This window comes from Nesoenas mayeri (genome assembly GCF_963082525.1).
Source record: "Nesoenas mayeri genome assembly, chromosome: 26".
NCBI lineage: Eukaryota > Metazoa > Chordata > Aves > Columbiformes > Columbidae > Nesoenas > Nesoenas mayeri.
In genome coordinates, this window is record NC_137552.1 from 1,955,027 (window position 1) to 1,974,495 (window position 19,469).

Below are 19,469 nucleotides of genomic sequence, written 5' to 3' on the forward strand. Positions count from 1 at the left end.
CCGCGGCCCGGCGCCCAATCGCGGCGCGCCTTGTTGCGGGGGTGCGGCAGGCGCCGAGGCCCCGTTTCAAGATGGCGGACGACAGTGAGACAGCAGCGAGGCGGCCACGGGCGAGGCCTCCGCGGCCGTCGGCGGAGGAGAACGACCACGAGCACTGCAGCGACTGCGAGAACGAGGCGGAGCGCGGCTCCAACCGCGGGTGAGCGGCGGCCGGGCCGCCCGGCGCGGCGGCGGCCGGGCCCATTGAGGAGGGCAGCGGCCGGGAAGTGAGCGGCGCCCCGCCCCACGGGCGCGCTGATTGGCCGCAGAGCGGCATCCCGCGCTGCGATTGGTCGAGCTGCCCGTCATTCTGGCGGGGGGGCGGTCCCGCTGGCTCCATTCACGCCTGTTGTGGGAGCGTGTCCCGGGGCGGGATCGGGCGCGTCGTGCGCGGTTCCGCGGGGCGGCCGGAGAGGGGCCGTCAGCGCCTTTTTTTGGCAGAAATGAGCCCAATTCGCAGCTCCGCGTGTCCTTGCGCTAGGGCGTGTCTCCCCACGTTCCCCCGGGCCTCCGGCACAAGCCTTGTCCCCGTCCCAGCATCGGTGGCACCGGGGGTGACACGTTGGGCGCCTTGTCCCTCTCCCGGGAGCCTGTGGGCTCCTGCGGCTGTTCCGGCGGTCTGGAAGGAGCCCAGGATTCTGCAGACCCATCGTTATCCTGATGGGCAACCCCCGGTGTCGATCCGGGCTGGGGATGGAGGGGTGGAGAGCAGCCCTGAGGAGAAGGACTTGGGGACACTGAGGGATGAGAGATCGGCCATGGCCGTGTGTGCTCACAGCCCAGCAGGTCGGTCACTCCTGGGCCGCATCCCCAGCCCCGTGGGCAGCAGGTTTGGGGGGATCCTGCCCCTCTGCCCCACTCTGCTGAGACCCCCCCTGCAGTGCTGGTCCAGCTCTGGGTCCTCAGCACAGGACACACATGGAGCTGCTGGAGAGGGGCCAGAGGAGCCACAGGAATGACCCGAGGCTGGAACAGCTCTGCTGGGGGACAGGGGAGAGAGTTGGGGTGTTCAGCTGAGAAGAGAAGCTCCGGGGAGACCTTAGTGCAGCCTTTCCGGACTTAAAAGGGGCTGATCGGAAAGATGGGGACAGAGTTTTGAGCAGGGCCTATTGTGATAGGACAAGGGGTGATGGTTTGAAAGTAAAGGAGGGAGATTCAGGCTGGACATGAGGAAGGAATTGTTGTCCCTGAGGGTGGTGAGAGCCTGGCCCAGGTTCCCAGAGAGGTGGTGGCTGAACCATCCCTGGAGACATCCCAGGCCAGGCTGGACGGGGCTCTGAGCACCCTGAGCTGGTGCAGATGTCCCTGCTCATGGCAGGGGGGCACTGGGCGGGCTGGGAACGTCCCTTCCACCCAAGCCAACCTGTGATTCTCTGATTCTGAACACAGCCCAGGGTTTCCAAAGCTCAGCTGATGTCCTGTGGTTCGAGGAGCGCGGCCTCCAGAGGTGCCAAATGGTGCAATAGCAGCAATGAGGCCGGGAGCCAACACACGCGGTGCGGCAGCTCCTTGTCTGCGTAGGGAAGATCTCCGATCCCTAACGTAAACCCACATTACTCACGGCATTAATTACAAGGCACAGCGCTGCCTGGCCGTGCCTGTGGCTTCCAGGAGGCTTCATCCTCCTTCCTGACAGGTTTCCGTGCGGCCGGGCACGTCAACAGGGGCTTGCGCCCCATCCCGTGTTTCCAGAGGTTTTGCACCTCGTTCTTTTCTCCCTGATCCTCGCCGGCTCCTCTCCCCGCTCGCCCGGTGCCCCCGCGGCTGCTTTCCCAGCCCTGCCCCGCGGAGCTCGGCGGCTCCAGCAGCTCTTCCCTCCCTCGGCAGCTTTTGGAGCCCGTCCCGCCTGTCCAGCGAGCAAAGAGAATAAAAGGTCACAGAAGAAATATCACAGAGGCTTTTTTTATGACAGCACAGATGCCCATTTGTATTTTATTTGCCTCGCGGCTGTGGCACCGTGTCTCAGTTTAATACGTTTAGCCATGCTTGGGGGAGATTTTCCTTTTCTTTCCCTCTGACATGATTAGGTTTGTGGGAAGCAGAGCCAAGCAGAAGGAGCCGCGGTGCTTAATCACTATTATCTCCCAGCCCGACGCTGCAGGCCGCCCTTTGCCAGGAAAAGGTGTGTTCTTGAGCCCTCTTGGTATCCTTGTGTGGGCATCGCAGCCCCGAGGAGCCAAAACGCGATTACCTGCCCCTACTGGGGCGAGCGTTGAGCACAACAAGCTGACCGAGCAGCCTGGGAAATGCCCAGTATAAAATGGTACGTAGAGAGTTCAGATCGCTCGGGAAACATTGTTCAAAGCGTCACTGATGGACGCAGCGATAACGAGCGCGAGCTGGGGAGGCTTTGGAGCGCTCGGGGAAACCTCCTGTCGCCCCAAAACCTCCCGGGGGATCCACCTTGGAGGGAGAAGAGGAACCGGTGGGCAAGGCGAAGGTTTTGTCTCTTGAGGCACGTCAGTTCTGTTGATTTTGTGCCGTCCCGTCGCGCTGGGGCGAGGGAGCGTTTCTGGTCCGTGTGCCCGCAGTCCGGGCAGGTTTGCGGGCGGCTCCGCGTCCTGCTCTCGCATGGGATCTTGTCGCTGGATCTTGGCTCTGAGCTTTAAAGCATAAAAGCGTCACTTAGCGAGGGTGAAACTTCCCTTCCTTTTAAGGCCGGGACAGAGGAATTGAGTTTCCTCCGCCTGGCGCTGGGAAGCGGCTGCACCGCTCTGGCTGCGGCGTCCGAGGGGGTTTCCCAAGTGAAAAGAATCCCGCTGCCGTGCTTGTCCTGCTTTCCTCTGCCTGCGTTACCCCTCAGGAGGGTGTTCCTGGGACAGCCGCCCGTGTTTTACCACGGAAAATGTCGTTGTTGGTGTCGGGTGCAGCGCGGTGACGGTGTCTGTGCCTTGGGACCCGCGCAGCCCGGGCAGAGCCCTGAGGAGATTACAGCCCGAGGATCGCGCCCGATTAGCCCCAGGTTTGGCAGGAGGATTTTCCGGCACCTAAATCGGGAGCAGAAATCTCCTGCGGCTCATCCGACGCCTCTCGAGGCACAGGAATCGCCAACCGCGCCAGCCCGTGTGCGGATCCGCGTTTCCCGTTTGCGTTTTGAGGAAGAACCGGCAGCTTTGGTGCCGTTCGCCGCCTCGGGTGTGAGACGCTCTGAGACGCTGAGCATGGTGCTTCCATTTCTGTAACAAAAGATGCTTTTTGATGGCGGCAGCACGTGCGCCGTGGGAAATAACGCTCTGGTCCTGCTGCCACAGCCCCTGGGCCACCCCAGAGCTTCCCCACGAGCCGCGGGAGCCGCGGGATCCGGCCGAGCCGCCGTCGTCCCCCTGTCCCTTCCTCCCCGTTTTGCACAAATAAAGCTGTGGGATCTGGAGGTGCTGCAGGATCAGTGACGGATCCGCGGGTGCTGAGCACCAGGTGGTTACTGGGCACATCTGGTGCTTCCCACATCCGGAGGGGCCGAGCTGGCGGGGGACGGTCAGTCCGAGCGGGTCTCGCCTTCAACAAACTGGCTGGTTCATTCAGATGCTTCTGAAAGTCTAATTTTCGGGTCACCGGGGTTCTGGGTGTTATTTTCTGGGGGGTCGGCGCCGGCTCCTTTCCCCGGGGCTCAGGCCCCTCCGGAGCGGGGACGCGGGAACGGCCGTGACGGCGGCGCCGCCTCCCGGGAGAAGGGAAAAGCGTTTCCGTTGCTCAGAAGCGGCGCCGGGGCCGTCCCGGGGGTGACGGGATGGTTCGTGCCCTTCTCCCCCCGCTTTATCTCTGGAGCAGCCGGGGCTGGGAGGAGATGCGGGGGAAACGCTGCGGGCGCGGACGGGTTCACCCTTCCCGGGAAACCGGCTGCACCGTCACATCGGCTGCGGGAACTGGGGTTTGACTCATCCCGGGACACGAGGGGACGTCGCTGTTAATTCAGGGAGCGTCTGAGCGGCTGCAGCTGCGCTGGAGCTTTCCTAAGCGGGCTTCAAATAGAAAATACCTATAAGCGTTGCTTCCCCAGGTGTAGCGAGACACAGCATCAGATTTTCCATCATTTTCCTCTGTTTCCTTTGCTGATGACTCCTCTGCCCGGTCGGTTTTTGCCTCCCGGCTGGAGCTGGAACACAAAACCTCGTCCCACCTCCCGGCCCTGATTTCTTCCAGGTCACGCCGCTTTGGTCATAAATCAGGGAGCACTTTTACCTGCGAGCCCGTCGGGGGGTGAGGCGATATGAGTTGGGCCGAACTCATTAGCGGCAAGCTGAGACTCAGCAGCTCTGATTTATGGAGTGAAGCGACGCCGATTGAATACACGGGGCTGGGGAGGGTTTTGTTTGTCGCATCTGACACCTGCAGCATCTCAAAGGAAGGTGACCCGAGAAAACGCGTCCGTCTCCCTTGGAAGGGACGTTGTCCAGTGCCTGCCCTCGGTCGTGACCGCAAACCCCCCTCGCGCCATCGGTTTGTGCTGTTAAAATCGGTGAGAAACCAGCTGGAGGAGTTTATTACAGCTTCCCAGCGGATGGTTTTGCTCCTCCCAGGGCCGGGATGCGGCCGGCCCGGCTGGTTGTGGATCCAGCGCTCGCCAGCGCTCCTCTGCAAGGAATTAAAGCAATAACACGTTGCGCATTTGTCATCGCGATCGATAGCGCTGTCAGCGCCGCTTTGCTGTAATTACTTTTGCTGTCGCGTCAGAGCTGGCGGGTGAAGGTAAAGCCCTTTCCCGGGGCGGGGGGAAGGTGAATGTCCCCCCCGGGAGGGTTCGGCAGCGCCGGGGGCGCCGATCCCCGCAGAGCTGCGGCTTTGCGGCCTCTCTGCTCCGCTCCGAGCGCTTAAAGCGCTTCTGGAGAGCAGGGGGCTGCTCCTGGAGCCCCTGTTTGCGGAGCCGCTCGCCCTGCGCGACGCGTGGTCCCCGTGCTCGGCAAACACTGCGTCCCCTGTTTCAGCTGGGGCGCTGCTGGTGAAGGGGAATCTGTTGGGGTTTTGTCCGGAGGAAAAGCTTCCCCCCGCGGCTGCTCCGTGTCCTGCAGACCAGACGCGGCTGCTCCGCGGGTGACAGCTGGTGGCACGTTGGGTCTGCGCCGCGAGCGTCACCGTCCGCAGGCGTCCCCGCACCTTCATCTCCCCCAAAACCATTTCTCAGTCTGCTTTCCCTGGTTTCAGAACTCGCTGCTCAGTCCGGGGACTTTTATAAATCTCATTCCCCTCCCGACTCTCTCCTTTTCCTGGCCTTGCTGAAATAAATAGCTGGACGCTGCTCCCGTGTATTTTCCAGCGCGTTTCTTCTTCCCTTTCTCTGCTCCGCCCTCGTCTCCGCTCTCTTGTGTCTGTAAAGACGTTCAGCGGGTCTGGGGTGCGAGGAAGGAGCCGCCTCTGTGTCATAGAGTAAAAAATTCACCAGCTTGGATCCCTGAGCTGAGGTTTGGGGAGAGAAGAGGAGGTGGAGGTGTCGGTTGATGCTCCCGCCCAGGACTCTCCATCGCTCCGTCCTCTCCCCATCGAGCCAGACACGGGTGATCGTCCTCGGCAGAAACAGAAGAGGGAAGGTGCTGCGGTTTTCCTGCAAAACAAACTTGTCACCGTCAATAGGGACAGAGCTGAGTGACGCTGGTGACACACGCGCTGTCCCTCAACTTGCTTTGCGGAAGGTCCCTCGTGCTCGCAAAGTGCCCGGGGCCCGTGTCCCCATCTCATCCCCTCTCGTCCCTCCGCTCGGTCCCGCTCCAGCCGTCTCTGGGTCTGAATTTCCACCTGACCCGTGACCCTGTTTTGGGGACGGTTTGGGGTGTCCCAGCTCCGCAGCGGTGACACGGCCTGTCCCGCGTCGGGCTGTCACCAGGTGAGGTCACGCACGCTGTGCGGGGACGGGCTCCTGTCCCGTGTGCGGGGTCAGGTCACTACTGGACGGGCCCGTTGGTGAGTCCGGGCTGGGCACGGGGTTTAACGCCCGTGGCTGCTTTGGGGTGACCGTCCCCTGGATGTCCGGGGGTGCCCCGTGTCCCTGGGGAGCCCTGCCCTGCTACGGGTGCTCCCCACCCTGTGCTCCCAAAGAGATTTGCTGCTCAAGTCTCGTTTTTCCAGCTCTGCCACAACAATATAATAATTTCCCCACGTAACAGCCGCCCGTGTCCCTGCAGCGTCACCTCTGCCGGTGGGTGACATTTGGCGCAGTGTCCTTGGCCACCAGCCCCTCCGCGATGCCTGGACCCGCTGCGGTGCCGGATCTCCGAGGCTGGAGCAGCGTTTGCTGCTCCCACATCCGTCCTTGGGCTCGGGGAGGAGGAAAATCCCTCAGCTGGGCATCCCGGCTGCTCCGCGGGGTGGATTTGGGCACGTGGGGCTGAGCGGGTGATGTGACAAAGCAAAGACATCGAATCACAGATGGTTTGGGTTGGAGGGACCTTCAGAGCCCCCCCAATGCCCCCCCTGCCATGACAGGGACATCTTCACCAGCTCAGGGTGCTCAGAGCCCCGTCCAGCCTGGCCTGGGATGTCTCCAGGGATGGGACGTGTGGCTGTGCCCCCCATGTGCTGAATATTCCTCCTCGTGGAGACTTGGACTCAGAGCAGGGAGCTTGTTTTTCCTTTAGAGAGCTTTGAAAACCCTGTAAATGTTGGGTTTTATTTTCAAAAAAAGGCTCTAATGATGTTTCTTTTATCCCCCAGCGGCTTGAGTCCAGCAAATGACAGCGGAGCCAAAAAGAAGAAAAAGAAACCCAAACGGAAGAAAGAGAAAGGAGGAGATCAGCCCGACCAGGCTCAGGACCAGGCGGTGAAGGTGACCGACCCTTTCCCCGCGTCACTGTCCCCACGGCGGCCAGCCCTGTCCTGAACCTCTCCTGTGTCCCTTAGGGCAAGCAAAGAGTCTCCCGCTCCTGGTTTTAGGCACTTGGCTGCCCAAAATCTTACAGTTTAGAGTAATTTCCCAGCCTGTGTTACCCCTCCTGGTTTTGTCTGGTCCTGACTGGCAGCCAGCGCTTCAGGAAGGAGCACGGGACCATTTGTCCCTCAAGGTTTGTCCCTCGTGGCACTGCCAGTCACCTCTCTTGTCCCCTCTGGTCCTGTGGCAGGGGACACACACACACAGATCTGCACATCAACAGAGGCTGTTTTCTGTCCAGGATCTGGTTCCCATCCAAATATTTCTAGTATTTTGTCCTTCTGACCGTGCAGAGCGTTAAATTGGGGCTTTGAGTGTTTCAAACTGACTTCACAGGGAATCGGGGAGGAGCTGGGGGTGTGAATTCACCTGCCGAGCTCTGCCTGGGGAGGAGGAGGAGGAGGAAGGGCCCTTCATCTTCACTCAGCCTCTCCACCCTGCCCTGGTCCGCGGTGCCAGGGACTCCTCTGGAAGCTGCGCTTTGCAGATACAGATCTGGCTTAGACAGAGGAGGCTGAAGGGAGAGAAAAGCCACCGCACAAAGTCCAGACGCCAGGTGGGGGTGACCCGGGGTGTCCCTGCGCGGGTTTTAGCCACAGCAAAGCACGGAGGTTTGCTCTGGGGCATTTTAAGGCATTTCATCTACTCCTTTGACCCAGGAGTGCCTAGAAACCAGGTGTAGGTGTGTGGTGAAAGGGTTTGTCCATGCCGCAGAGGGTTGTGAGACGGTCTGGGCTGGGGAGCGAGTTTTCTCCCTGCCCAACCCTTCCTGGCAGCTCAGCTCCTGCTTCCCCTAATGAGGAGCTGAAATACAGACCTGCTGGCTCAGCTCCCTCATCTTGTCTTTCCACCTTCCTTTTGTGCCCTCAGGTGAACTCGTTACCTGCCGAGAGGATCCAGGAGATTCAAAAAGCCATCGAGCTCTTCTCGGTGGGTCAGGGCCCTGCCAAAACCATGGAGGAAGCCAGCAAGAGGAGCTACCAGTTCTGGGACACGCAGCCGGTGCCCAAGCTGGGTACGTACAGCCCCTCGCCGTTCCGTGCTCCTTGGGAGAGGCCTTGTGGTCCCCAGGCTGCTTAACAAAGCCCAAAGAGGCACAGAGAAGCTGCTCTCTGGCCAGCAAGCGAGTCCTTGTCCTACCTGGACCTCAAAGGCATCAGTGACACTTGTCTAGCGTTCAGTGTCACAAACCAAGCGGCCACCGAGAGCTCTGCAGGCAGCTGGGGATGTTGAGAGGTACGTGGAGCAATTTCTGACACTGATTTGATGCCTCTTGCGGTTGGGCATCCTTAATCTCAGTCTTTAGTCCTTGAGCTGGGTCTCCCCAGCCCTCTGTGCCCACGTTTCATGTGGGTGTTGCCACCCGTCCCCTTGCCGAGTGCTGGGGGACGTGGAGCTGCCCGGTTCCCCTGTCTGGGGGCTGGAGCTGCCCAGCGAGGGCTCCTTGCCGGGGAGGGGACTTGGGGTGCGATGGGGCTCAGAGCCACTCGGGGAAGCAGCTCCATGGGCTGAGCTGCCACATTTTCGTTTTGCTGGGCTCACATCAGCCCCTGGCACGGGCCGGCACTGGGGCTGAGCCAGGAGAGCTCGGGAGGCACAGAGCTCGTGAGCGTCTGCACCGCTGAGCTGCCGTGTCCCTCTGAAGATGGGGAATCCTGTCCCGTCATCCCCTCTCCCCCCTGCAAACAGCCCGGCTGTGCTTCCCAGCTCCAGCCCTTTCCCCAGTTTGCTCGTGCCGCTGTCAGCCTGTGTCACCGGTGATCTGCTGTTGGTACCGGGTGATTCTCAGCGTGGCAGGAGCGTTCCGCTGAGCGGATCTGAAGGGAAGGGAAGGGAGGTCGCTGCTGCAGAGCTGCGGAGGGCGCTCGGCCCCGAGCTCATTGCAGCAAACCCGCAGCGCTCCTGGGGCTGCTTCGCTTCATCTCTGCCCCTGCATCCCCCAGCAAAATCCACACAAACTCAGGAGAACTAGAGAATGAGTCCAAGCTCATAGTTTCCAGATTTACCACAAGCTTGTCGTGGCTTCAGATTGGCTTCTCTTCAGTAATTGCGTTCATGGGGTTGCGTCCAGCCCCTCTTGCTGCAAAGGCTGCGTGTGATTCCCTTTTCACATCAGCACCAGCCTGAGGCTTTGGTCTCAGAGACTCTTTGCTGGGGGTGACGGTCTCAGTTTTGTGAGATGGGGCTGAGTTATGTGAGACAGCACAGCCTGATCTGGACCTGTTGGAGAGGGGCCAGAGGAGCCACAGGAATGATCCAAGGCTGGAACAGCTCTGCTGGGGGACAGGTGAGAGAGTTGGGGTGTTCAGCTGAGAAGAGAAGCTTCAGGGAGACCTTAGTGCAGCCTTTCTGAGCTTAAAAGTGGCCGATCAGAAAGATGGGGACAGACTTTTGAGCAGGGACTGTTGCCATAGGACAAGGGGTGATGGTTTGAAAGTAAAGGAGGGAGATTCAGGCTGGCCATGAGGAAGGAATTTTTGTCCCTGAGGGTGGTGAGAGCCTGGCCCAGGTTCCCAGAGAGGTGGTGGCTGAACCATCCCTGGAGACATCCCAGGCCAGGCTGGACGGGGCTCTGAGCACCCTGAGCTGGTGAAGATGTCCCTGTTATGGCAGGGGGGGCACTGGATGGGCTCTGAAGGTCCCTTCAACACAAACTGTTCTGTGACTCTATGACGGTCTCAGCTTTGTGCTGGGAGGATCCCAGTGAGAAGTCACAGGGTTGTGTGAGACGGCAAAGCCTCATTTTGTGTTTGCCCTTTTTCCTGAGGATCCTGAACATGGCCAACCTCATTTCTGCTTGTGTGAAACCTGGAGGAAGCGGGGAATGTGTCTTCTGGGGACGGAGAGGCACAGAACACCCTGCTCCTCCATACTCCAGGTTACCGGCTGTGCCCTGGTGGGCAGCCACTCGCTGGTCCCGAGCATCCCGTGGTCCTCACGCAGGAACACGTTCTGGACTCGGCGTCACACACACGAGGCTGTTTGGGGTCGGGTAACAAAAGCCCAGTGGGATTTGCGGGCTGGATTTCAGAGCAGTTCAGCACCTGCTCACAACAGAGGGGACGGCCAAGGGTGAGCGTTTCTGGAAGCCGCCCTGGGGGTGTGATGGGGGCAGTTCTTGCTCTGGGCTTCTCTTCACCCCCTCATTGCCTGGAAACCTTTTCAGCCCCTTTTTAAAGGAATTCCTAATTACCGCGGCTCGCTTCTCTTGGCAGCGCTCAAGCGATGCCGCTGTGCTGACAGCCCCAAGAAAGCCGGTGCTCAACCCAGCGTCTCTTGGCTGGATCAGGGGCTTTAGGAGTCGGTGGTTTTGCAACAAAAGTTGTCTTGTTCGCTGCAGCTCTTCTTGAAGCGCAGTGGGAAGGAAACCCTGACGCTTGGCAAGTGCCGGGGCCAGCGCTGGCAGGAGAGAGTCGCTCTGCGATGGGACGGCCTCAAGTTGCCCAGGGGAGGTTGAGGTTGGGTCTGGGAACAATTTCTTCCCCAAAGGGCTGTGGGGCATTGGAACAGGCTGCCCAGGGCAGTGCTGGAGTCACCATCCCTGGAGGGCTGGACGGACGGACATGAGGTTCTCAGGACATGGGGCAGTGCCAGGTTGCAGTTATGGTTGGACTCAATGAGCTTGAGGGTCTTTTCCAACATAAATGGTTCCATAATTCTATGGTCGTGTGTGGACCTGGAGGACGTAGCTCTGAAGCTCTGAGCAGTTTGGTCACCTCTCTGCTGCCCGATCAGCTCCGCCGTTTCCCACGGAAGAGCAGTTTTGCTTCTCTGCCCCCGTGTCACACTGAACACGTGGCACGTCCCAAACGAGGGGATGCAGTGGTGACCCCCGGCTGCCCGCGCTGGGGACCTGGGCTGGGAGATGGCGCTGGGGGAGCGGGACACCTTGGTCACCAGATTGAGGTGTCGTGGGGACTTGGCCTCAAACAGCAGAAAGCTGCTCCATGGCTCCTGCTCTCTCTTCCAGGAGAAGTGGTGAACACCCACGGTCCTGTGGAGCCGGACAAAGACAATATCCGTCAGGAGCCCTACACCTTGCCCCAGGGCTTCACCTGGGACGCCCTGGACCTCGGGGACAGAGGCGTGGTGAGTGCAGGCAGCTCCGCAGGCGTGTTGGGAGGGCGTCTCTGTTGCACAGTCAGTGGTTCTGTGCTTGGGCTGCCAGCGATGGTTTTGGGGATGGAAATGTGTCTGGTATCTCATGAGGATGAACGGGGGCTTCTCCACGTGCCCTTTAAGCAGAAGGATGCCTGAAGCTAGGAGTTTTCCCTTAAAAAGACCCTTCAGACTGTGACCAACACCCTGGGAGATGACCTGAGGGCAGGAGGAGTGACCCGTGTGTCCTGCTCCAAGCAGGGGGACGTGCTGGTGACAGGGACGTGGCTGCCATCGCTGCGGCCACTCGAAATGTGTTGAGAGTTCCATGTCAGGGCAGCTGGGGTGTGTGATGGCTGAATAACCCTCCTGACCTGCTTGGTGTCTCCTGCTTTAGCTGAAAGAGCTTTACACACTTCTGAACGAGAACTACGTGGAGGACGACGACAACATGTTCCGGTTCGATTACTCTCCCGAGTTCCTGCTGTGGTGAGTGGCACCATGACAGCAGTGCAGAGGCTGCGGGACGCCGGCGAGTCCGATCCCAGTGACAGCCCAGCAGCTGTCTGTGCTTATCCCGTCTCACTTCTTCCCAAAATGTCCCTTCCCCATCTGTCACCATGGCTGGTGTCTCAGGTACGCTGTGGGAGGGGCATCTCACCCAGTCCTCCATGCCTCTGGCTTTTTTGAGATATGGAAGCCTAAACCAGGGTTTTTTTCCTCTTTGGTTTGATCCCTGGAGTGTTTGTTAAAGTCCTGGTAGCTGAGGAGCTTCCCTGTGCCCTGGAGCTGTAGGATGAAGGTGGCTGCCAGGTCACGCTGCCAACAACAACACTTGGAGCCCTGCAGCAGTGGAGCTGCCGTTTCATGGTGTTCACGAATCATAGAACCATAGAGTCATTTCAGTTGGAAAGACCCTCAAGATCATGGAATCCAACTATTCCCCCACTCCTGTCACTGCCCCATGTCCTGAGAACCTCATGTCCATCTGTCCAACCCTCCAGGGATGGTGACTCCAGCACTGCCCTGGGCAGCCTGTTCCAATGCCCCACAGCCCTTTGGGGAAGAAACTGTTCCCACATCCAACCTCAACCTCCCCTGGCGCAACTTGAGGCCGTTTCCTCTGCTCCTGGCGCTTGTTCCTGGGGAGCAGAGCCCGACCCCACTGGCTCCAAGCTCCTTTCAGGCAGGTCAGAGATCAGAAGGTCTCCCCTCAGCTCCTGTTCTCCAGCTGAACCCCCCAGGTCCCTCAGCCGCTCCATCACGCTTGTGCTCCAGCCCCTCACCAGCTCCGTTCCCTTCTCTCCACTCGCTCCAGCACCTCAAGGGTTTTCTTGGCGTGAGGGGCCCAGAACTGCCCCAGCATTGGTGGTTTGGCCTCCCCAGGTCCCAACACAGGGACAGTCACTGCCCTGGGCCTGCTGGCCACCCCAGTGCTGGTACCAGCCAGGATCCTGTGGCCTCTTGGCCACCTGGGCACACGCTGGCTCATGTTCAGCCGCTGGCACCAATATCCACCTTTCCAGCTGCTCTTCCCTGAGCCTGGAGCACTGCAAATCGAGGAACGTGGCTTCCCTCCTGTGTCACTAATGAGAACTTGCGTTGACCACAGAGCACAGGAATTTCCCTGGATCCCGGTGGTTCTGCCGTGTCACACCACTGTCACTCACCCGCCTGCCTGCAAACCCCCAGCCGTGTTGGGCATTTGGAGCAGGACACGGTGTCCCAGGGCAGCACGGGGAGGTGGGAGCAGGCACACAGGGAACCTCCAGTGGGTGGTGACTTCTGCTGTGTGTCTCGTCCCCAGGGCGCTGCGTCCCCCGGGCTGGTTGCCGCAGTGGCACTGTGGGGTCAGAGTCGTCTCCAGCAAGAAGCTGGTTGGATTCATCAGCGCGATTCCAGCCACCATCCACATCTACGACACGTGAGTGCCGCTCGGCTGCGTTCTGTGCCGCTCCGTGATGCGACGGGGGGTTTCCCGGGAGGCCTGGCTGTGTCGTTAGTCCTGACCTGTGCTGTTTGGCCATGGAGACGCTTCATAGAATCATTTCAGTTGGAAGAGACCCTCAGGATCATCAAGTCCAACCATAACCTCACTTTAGCACTAACCCATATCCCTAAGAACCTTGTCTAAACGCCTGTTTCGGCATTTTTTCCTAATATCCAATCTAAACCTCCCTTGGTGCCACCTGAGGCTTTGCTGCCTGGAGGAGAGGGTGCGGGATATTTGAGGTGGGCAGGGAAGTTCTATGCAGGTCAGAAGCCATGAGCACAGTTTTTCTCAATGACTGAGCTGAGCTTAGAGCTCTGTCTTACAGAGAAATCCTCCTGAGCTGGATAGCGCCCATTTTCCCTTCAAAAACCTTGGGTAACAATTTAAAGGAGAGTTCTCCAAGCCCAGGCCTTCGAGGCTTCAACTCCTCTTTCACTTGAAGGAGCTGGAGATAATTTGCCCAGGGCGTTGGACGGATCCTCCCGGGTCAGGACGGTCGGGTCTCATGCTCTGCATTGTTTCTTTCCCAAGAGAGAAGAAGATGGTAGAGATAAACTTCCTGTGCGTCCACAAAAAGCTGCGCTCGAAACGGGTGGCTCCGGTCCTGATCCGTGAGATCACGCGGCGGGTGCACCTGGAGGGGATTTTCCAGGCTGTTTACACCGCGGGGGTGGTGCTGCCCAAGCCCGTGGGGACTTGCAGGTGAGTGTCTGTGCTTCTCCAAGGAGATTTTGGTCCTTTCCGGGATCCTGTAGCATGTACAAGATTCCAGAAGATACCGATTTCAGCCCAGATTTCTCCTCCCCACACCGTCCTTCCACCATTAAGCCCAGTAGCTTTGCTTTAGCTGCTCACGTCTCACAAGAGGGGAGACTTGGTGGCACAAGCACTTCAGGCCGCCCTTGTTTTTCTCTGCGGGATCCACTGGCCACTGAGATGTTCTCGCAGCTGCTGAGATGTTCTCACTTGCCCTTGTTTTTCTCTGTGGGATCCACTGGCCACTGAGATGTTCTCGCAGCTGCTGAGATGTTCTCACTTGCCCTTGTTTTTCTCTGTGGGATCCACTGGCCACTGAGATGTTCTCGCAGCTGCTGAGATGTTCTCACTTGCCCTTTCACGGCGACGACAAGAACCTCGTGCCCGTGTGGCCGTCCCGCTGCCCAGAACGAGTGTCCCACCGTGGGTGTGTTTCTGCAGGTACTGGCACCGCTCCCTGAACCCTCGGAAACTCATCGAGGTCAAATTTTCCCACCTAAGCAGGAACATGACTATGCAACGCACCATGAAGCTTTACCGGCTGCCCGAGGTGGGTGCAGCCGGGGCTGGGAGCGGGGGCTGAGCTCAGGGATTGCTCCTTGCTGAGCAGGGGTGAGGCTGGAATGAGAGACACAGACATTTCAACCGAGGTCAAGTCCTCCTGCCAGGAGAACTGGGTTTGGCTCACATAGTAAATGACTCTGTCAAGCTGTTGTGCTTTATTTAATCTTTATTTTTCTTTTGCCTGGGTACTTGCATTTTAAGGGCAAATTCTCGCAGCTAGAGGACCCTGTGAGCTTTTGTTTTGTGGTGAGTCACATTCTGTCCTCCTCGTAAAACAAGAGCGCGGATGTGACAGCCATCATCTGTCCAAACGCAGCCCCGCCGCGGCCTTGGGTTGGGTCAGTCCCTCGTTCCTCAGTCGCGCTGATGTGTTCTGTCACTGCCGTGTCCTGCTGGGGAACTTCCCCAGCGGAGATGGGAGAAAAGACAAACAAAGCGTGAAAATTGCCACCGCCTTCCCCGACCTTGTGTGGGTCTGAGCTGCTTGTTTTGGTGGGGAACACTGCTTCGGCGCACGTGGCTCCTTCCTCGGCAAAGGCACCGGCGGCTGTTTTGTAGTTACTCATTTTTTGTGCAGAAACCCAGCCCCAGGAGCAGCCCATGCTGCTTGAGCCGGGCTTTGCTGAGCCAACCCAACCCTAGATGAGAAATTGAGCACAACTGGATACAACATCAACCGGTTCCCTACGGTGCCCAGGGTTCGTTTCCCAGCCCGTTGTGACGAGCAGGAGCAGAGACCTGGAGGGAAGCGGATCTTGTGTCGTTAATGGGCAGGAGGCCACATCCAGCAGGACCTGACCTGGCACGTGTGGCTTTGGGACCCGCTGGGCTTCTCTGCGGGCTCTGCCACCGCTGTCACGGCCGATCCTTCTGCTGGGGGGAGAGTGCTGGGTTATGGGCTGAAAATGGGCTGATCTAAGCAGAGATGGTCTCTGTGCTGCTTGTCGGACAGCCCTTGGGTGACAAAAGCCACAGGGCAAGCAACACAAATGATTTATCCCGCTTTCCGTAGACTCCCAAAACTCCCGGCTTGCGGCCCATGGAGCACAGAGACATCTCCGCAGTGCACAAGCTCCTGACCGAGTACCTGAAGCAGTTCCACCTGACGCCCGTCATGAGCCGAGAGGAGGTGGAGCACTGGTTCTTACCTCAGGAGAACATCATCGACACCTTCGTGGTGGAGGTGAGGGGACAGGAGCAAGATGGGGAGGTGTTTTCATGGGATTCTGCCTCCACTGGAGCAGTGGGAGCGATCTGCTGCCCCGGGCAGGGAGATGCTCTTCTTGGGGAGAGGTTTGAGCTGCTGGAGGTTGGTGTCTCCATCGAGCTGCCCCGAGTCTCCTGCAGGGAGCCCACACATCGCTCAGGCTGGCACAGCCCCTCTAAGTCTGCGCTCGGGCTTTATCCCAGCTCTGACGCGTTGCGGTGTCACTTGCAGAGCGCCCCAGGGGAGGTGACAGACTTCCTGAGCTTCTACACGCTGCCCTCCACCATCATGAACCACCCAACTCACAAGAGCCTGAAAGCTGCTTATTCCTTCTACAACGTTCACACCAAGACGCCTCTGCTCGACCTCATGAGCGACGCCCTCATCCTCGCCAAGTCGGTGAGCGATGGCGGGGACGGGGCGGCACCGGGTGGCTCAGCGGGCGGCTCACTGGGCACCGGGGTGGCCTGAGCTGAGCTCAGAATGGCTGCTTATTTCTTCAGCCTGGAGAAGAGAAGCTCCGGGGAGACCTTATTGTGGCCTTTCTGTGCTTAAAAGGGGCCCATAAAAAAGATGGGGACAGACTTTTGAGCAGGGCCTGTTGCAACAAGACAAGGGGTGATGGTTTGAAAGTAAAGGAGATTCAGGCTGGACATGAGGAAGGAATTGTTGCCCTGAGGGTGGTGAGAGCCTGGCCCAGGTTGGCCAGAGAGGTGGTGGCTGAACCATCCCTGGAGACATCCCAGGGCAGGCTGGACGGGGCTCTGAGCAACCTGAGCTGGTGAAGATGTCCCTGCTCATGGCAGGGGGGCACTGGGGGGGCTGGGAAGGTCCCTTCAACCCAGACCAGTGTGCGATTCTTACAGCAAACTGTTGCTGTACATCTGTAGCGCTTGGGCTGAGGGTGCACACACCGATGCCAAGTTCTCCCCCATTGGCCTCGCTCCCTTCTGGGGGTGCAGAGCTGGGCAGCTGGGTGGGGGAAACTCCCCAGCACCTGAGCAGGAGCTGATGGCTTCGTGTCTTGCCTGTGCAGAAAGGATTCGACGTCTTCAATGCACTGGATCTCATGGAAAACAAAACCTTCCTGGAGAAGCTGAAGTTTGGGATCGGGGACGGGAACCTGCAGTATTACCTGTACAATTGGAAGTGTCCCAGCATGGCACCGGAGAAGGTCAGTGCCTCGGGGTGGGGGGTTCCAGCGTGCGCGAGGGGTCTTGTCCCCACAGCCGCTGGGGGACAAGTTCACTGTCACATCCACCTCAGCACACCCAGTGCAGTGAAGAGAGAAATGGGTGAATCCAGTGACGGCTCCTCTGGGCTCCCCCGACTGCGCCTGCACAGGGGGTGTCCCTGGGGACAGAAACGCTCACTGTTCAGCTCCCCTGGCTCGTTCTACCCTTGGACTAGTGCAGGGTCAAGGTCTGTAATCGCGTGTGTGTCCACACGGACAAGCTCTTCCCTCTGTGGCAGGAGGCTGGGTACAGAGAGGAGATGGGCAGGGGGCTGCAGGGGGACAGATGCAAAAAGGCCACAGGATCCTGGCTGGTACCAGCACTGGGGTGGCCAGCAGGCCCAGGGCAGCGACCGTCCCTGTGCTGGGACCTGGGGAGGACAAACTGCCAATGCTGGGGCAGTTCTGGGCCCCTCACGCCAACAAAACCCTTGAGGTGCTGGAGCGAGTGGAGAGAAGGGAACGGAGCTGGTGAGGGGCTGGAGCACAAGGGTGATGGAGCGGCTGAGGGACCTGGGGGGTTCAGCTGGAGAACAGGAGCTGAGGGGAGACCTTCTGATCTCTGACCTGCCTGAAAGGAGCTTGGAGCCAGGGGGGTCGGGCTCTGCTCCCCAGGAACAAGCGCCAGGAGCAGAGGAAACGGCCTCAAGTTGCCCAGGGGAGGTTGAGGTTGGATTTAGGAACAATTTCTTCCCCAAAGGGCTGTGGGGCATTGAACAGGCTGCCCAGGGCAGTGCTGGAGTCACCATCCCTGGAGGGCTGGACAGACGGACATGAGGTTCTCAGGACATGGGGCAGTGCCGGGGGTCTTGCTGATCTTGAGAGTCTTTTCCAACCTGATCTGGGTGAAGATGTCTCTGCTCATGGCCACGTTTGGACTAGACGAACTTTGAAGTTCAACCCAAACTCTTCCTTGATTTGTTGACTCTGATTCTCCGACACTGGGGCACATCCTGACCTCCCATCTCCATTGGCTTCCAGGTTGGGCTGGTGTTGCAGTAACGGAGCCGTCGCCAGGACAGCAGGGCCCGGCGGAGCTGCTGCCCTCATCCGTTCTGCCGCAGCCGGATCTGCGCCGGGAGAGGTGGAACCGGAGCAGCCGCGCAGCCGCTCACCGCCTGGACTCACCGACCGCGTCCCGCAGCGCCGGCCGCCGCTCCCTGGCCAGCGTCAGCCACCTCCTTTGTTTTGATTTAATTGCATCCTCGTAAAGACGTGATCAAGGGAATGTAACTGCTGAAACTAGCTCATGATTGGCATATAATGGAGTTAACGGGTGAATAATAAAAATATATATTATATATATTTTAAATCTTTCCTGTTCCCAACTGACACGAGTCGCATTCGTCTGCCGAAGGCCGCTCCGAGTCGCCGGACCGTGACTTCTCCACAGGGCTGACCAAGGTAGACGTTGCTGCGCCGAAGGGCTTGGCACCGCGTGGCAGAGCACCGGGACGCGGTGGCCGGGCTGCCGAGCCCGGAGGGTGTTCGGGGCTTGCTCAGCTGTTTGTCCCCCGCTTTGCTCTCTCTGTCACATCCAGCCTGTCCCACGGGTGCCTGGAGCAGGAGGATGGCACCTGCCCTCCCCGTGGGCGCAGGACATGGAGCTTTCTTTCTAAGGGCTATTTGTGCAAGCGATGCCTTGTCCCTTCTCCTCCGCGGCCTCCAAGAGTCAAATCCTTCCCGCTGAACCAGGAGCAGCAGCACCGAAGATCCGGGGGGATTGTGTCCGGCGTCCCCCGCGCTGCTCGGCTTCCCGGCTCTTCCCGTCTGTCACCCCCGTGACGCCGGGACCGCGGGGTCAGGGATGATCCATTGCTGCTGTTGCGCCTTGGGGATCTCTGCTTGGCTGTTTGCTCTGGAAATACGGATACACGCAAAGCGACTGCTGTGACAATGTGACAAAGCGCCATCAGCGTCACTGCGGGGCTGCAGCCGCTCCAGCCCCCCCGGTTCCTCATCCAGCAGCTCGGCACCGTGTGTATGGGACCCTCCGAGGCGCAGGAATCATCTTTCACGGAAACCTGTTACCCACCGAGACACCCTGGGAAGAACACCAGGCAGCCTGTCACCGGCTGTGTCCCCAAAGAGCCGCGGCTGCTCCTGCCGTCCCCGCTGAAGGTTCCCCAAGCAGCACGCCGAGGCAGGACCCATCTATGCACCCCTGGCTGTGTGTCCCCGCGTGTCCCCTGTGGCACCACGGACCCCCAGGGGCCTCAGTGGGATCCAGGGGTCTGTCGTGTGCCCCCCAGCAGCGCTGTCACCCCCCTGCTCGGGGTCCTGTGTCACCTATGCAAGTACCTCTGCATTCCCTCCCACATCCCCTCCTGTGTCCCCAGTGTCCTAGGGGGGGGGGTGTGTGCGTTGGGACCCTCCCCTTGTCCCTGCGGCTGTTTTGGGGGCTGCTCTCATGACCCCGCCAGCCTGTCCCTGCTGTGTTTGGGGGTGGGCTCATCCCTGATCCCCCCTGGGAGGTGACAGGGACTCCAGGAGGTGACAAGGACACGGGACAGGCTCTGTTACAATAAAACCTTTATTCCACTGGTGTGACACTGGGTACAGATGTGTGACCGTGGCCAGAGCGGGTGTTGGGGACGTGGCCGCAGCCATGCAAGGGCTGGACACCATGATGGTGTGCGTGGTGACAGGATCCCCTCGGGGACTGCACAGTGACAGGGTCCCTTGGGGACTTCATGGTGACAGAACTGTCTTTGCAGCCCCA

The 19,469-nt window shown here is 59.5% G+C and overlaps 1 protein-coding gene across 1 annotated transcript; it reads left to right on the top strand.

The window, feature by feature from the left end:
• Positions 1 to 66: 66 nt before the first annotated feature.
• NMT1 (N-myristoyltransferase 1) lies at positions 67 to 17,988 on the top strand. Its single transcript, XM_080359889.1, has 12 exons — positions 67 to 199; positions 6,682 to 6,793; positions 7,766 to 7,910; positions 10,866 to 10,984; positions 11,391 to 11,482; positions 12,801 to 12,917; positions 13,518 to 13,688; positions 14,184 to 14,292; positions 15,319 to 15,489; positions 15,745 to 15,912; positions 16,550 to 16,687; positions 17,729 to 17,988. The coding sequence occupies exons 1-12, from the start codon at positions 72 to 74 to the stop codon at positions 17,747 to 17,749; spliced, it is 1,491 nt and encodes a 496-aa protein (XP_080216015.1). The 5' UTR covers positions 67 to 71; the 3' UTR covers positions 17,750 to 17,988.
• Positions 17,989 to 19,469: the final 1,481 nt, after the last annotated feature.

Bases quoted from the DNA above. Each gene is read 5' to 3' on its own strand.
- NMT1 (XM_080359889.1), top strand. From the start codon at position 72: ATGGCGGACGACAGTGAGACAGCAGCGAGGCGGCCACGGGCGAGGCCT. The intron at 14,293-15,318 runs GTGGGTGCAGCC...CGCTTTCCGTAG, and splicing joins AGCTTTACCGGCTGCCCGAG to ACTCCCAAAACTCCCGGCTT. The intron at 15,490-15,744 runs GTGAGGGGACAG...TGTCACTTGCAG, and splicing joins TCGACACCTTCGTGGTGGAG to AGCGCCCCAGGGGAGGTGAC.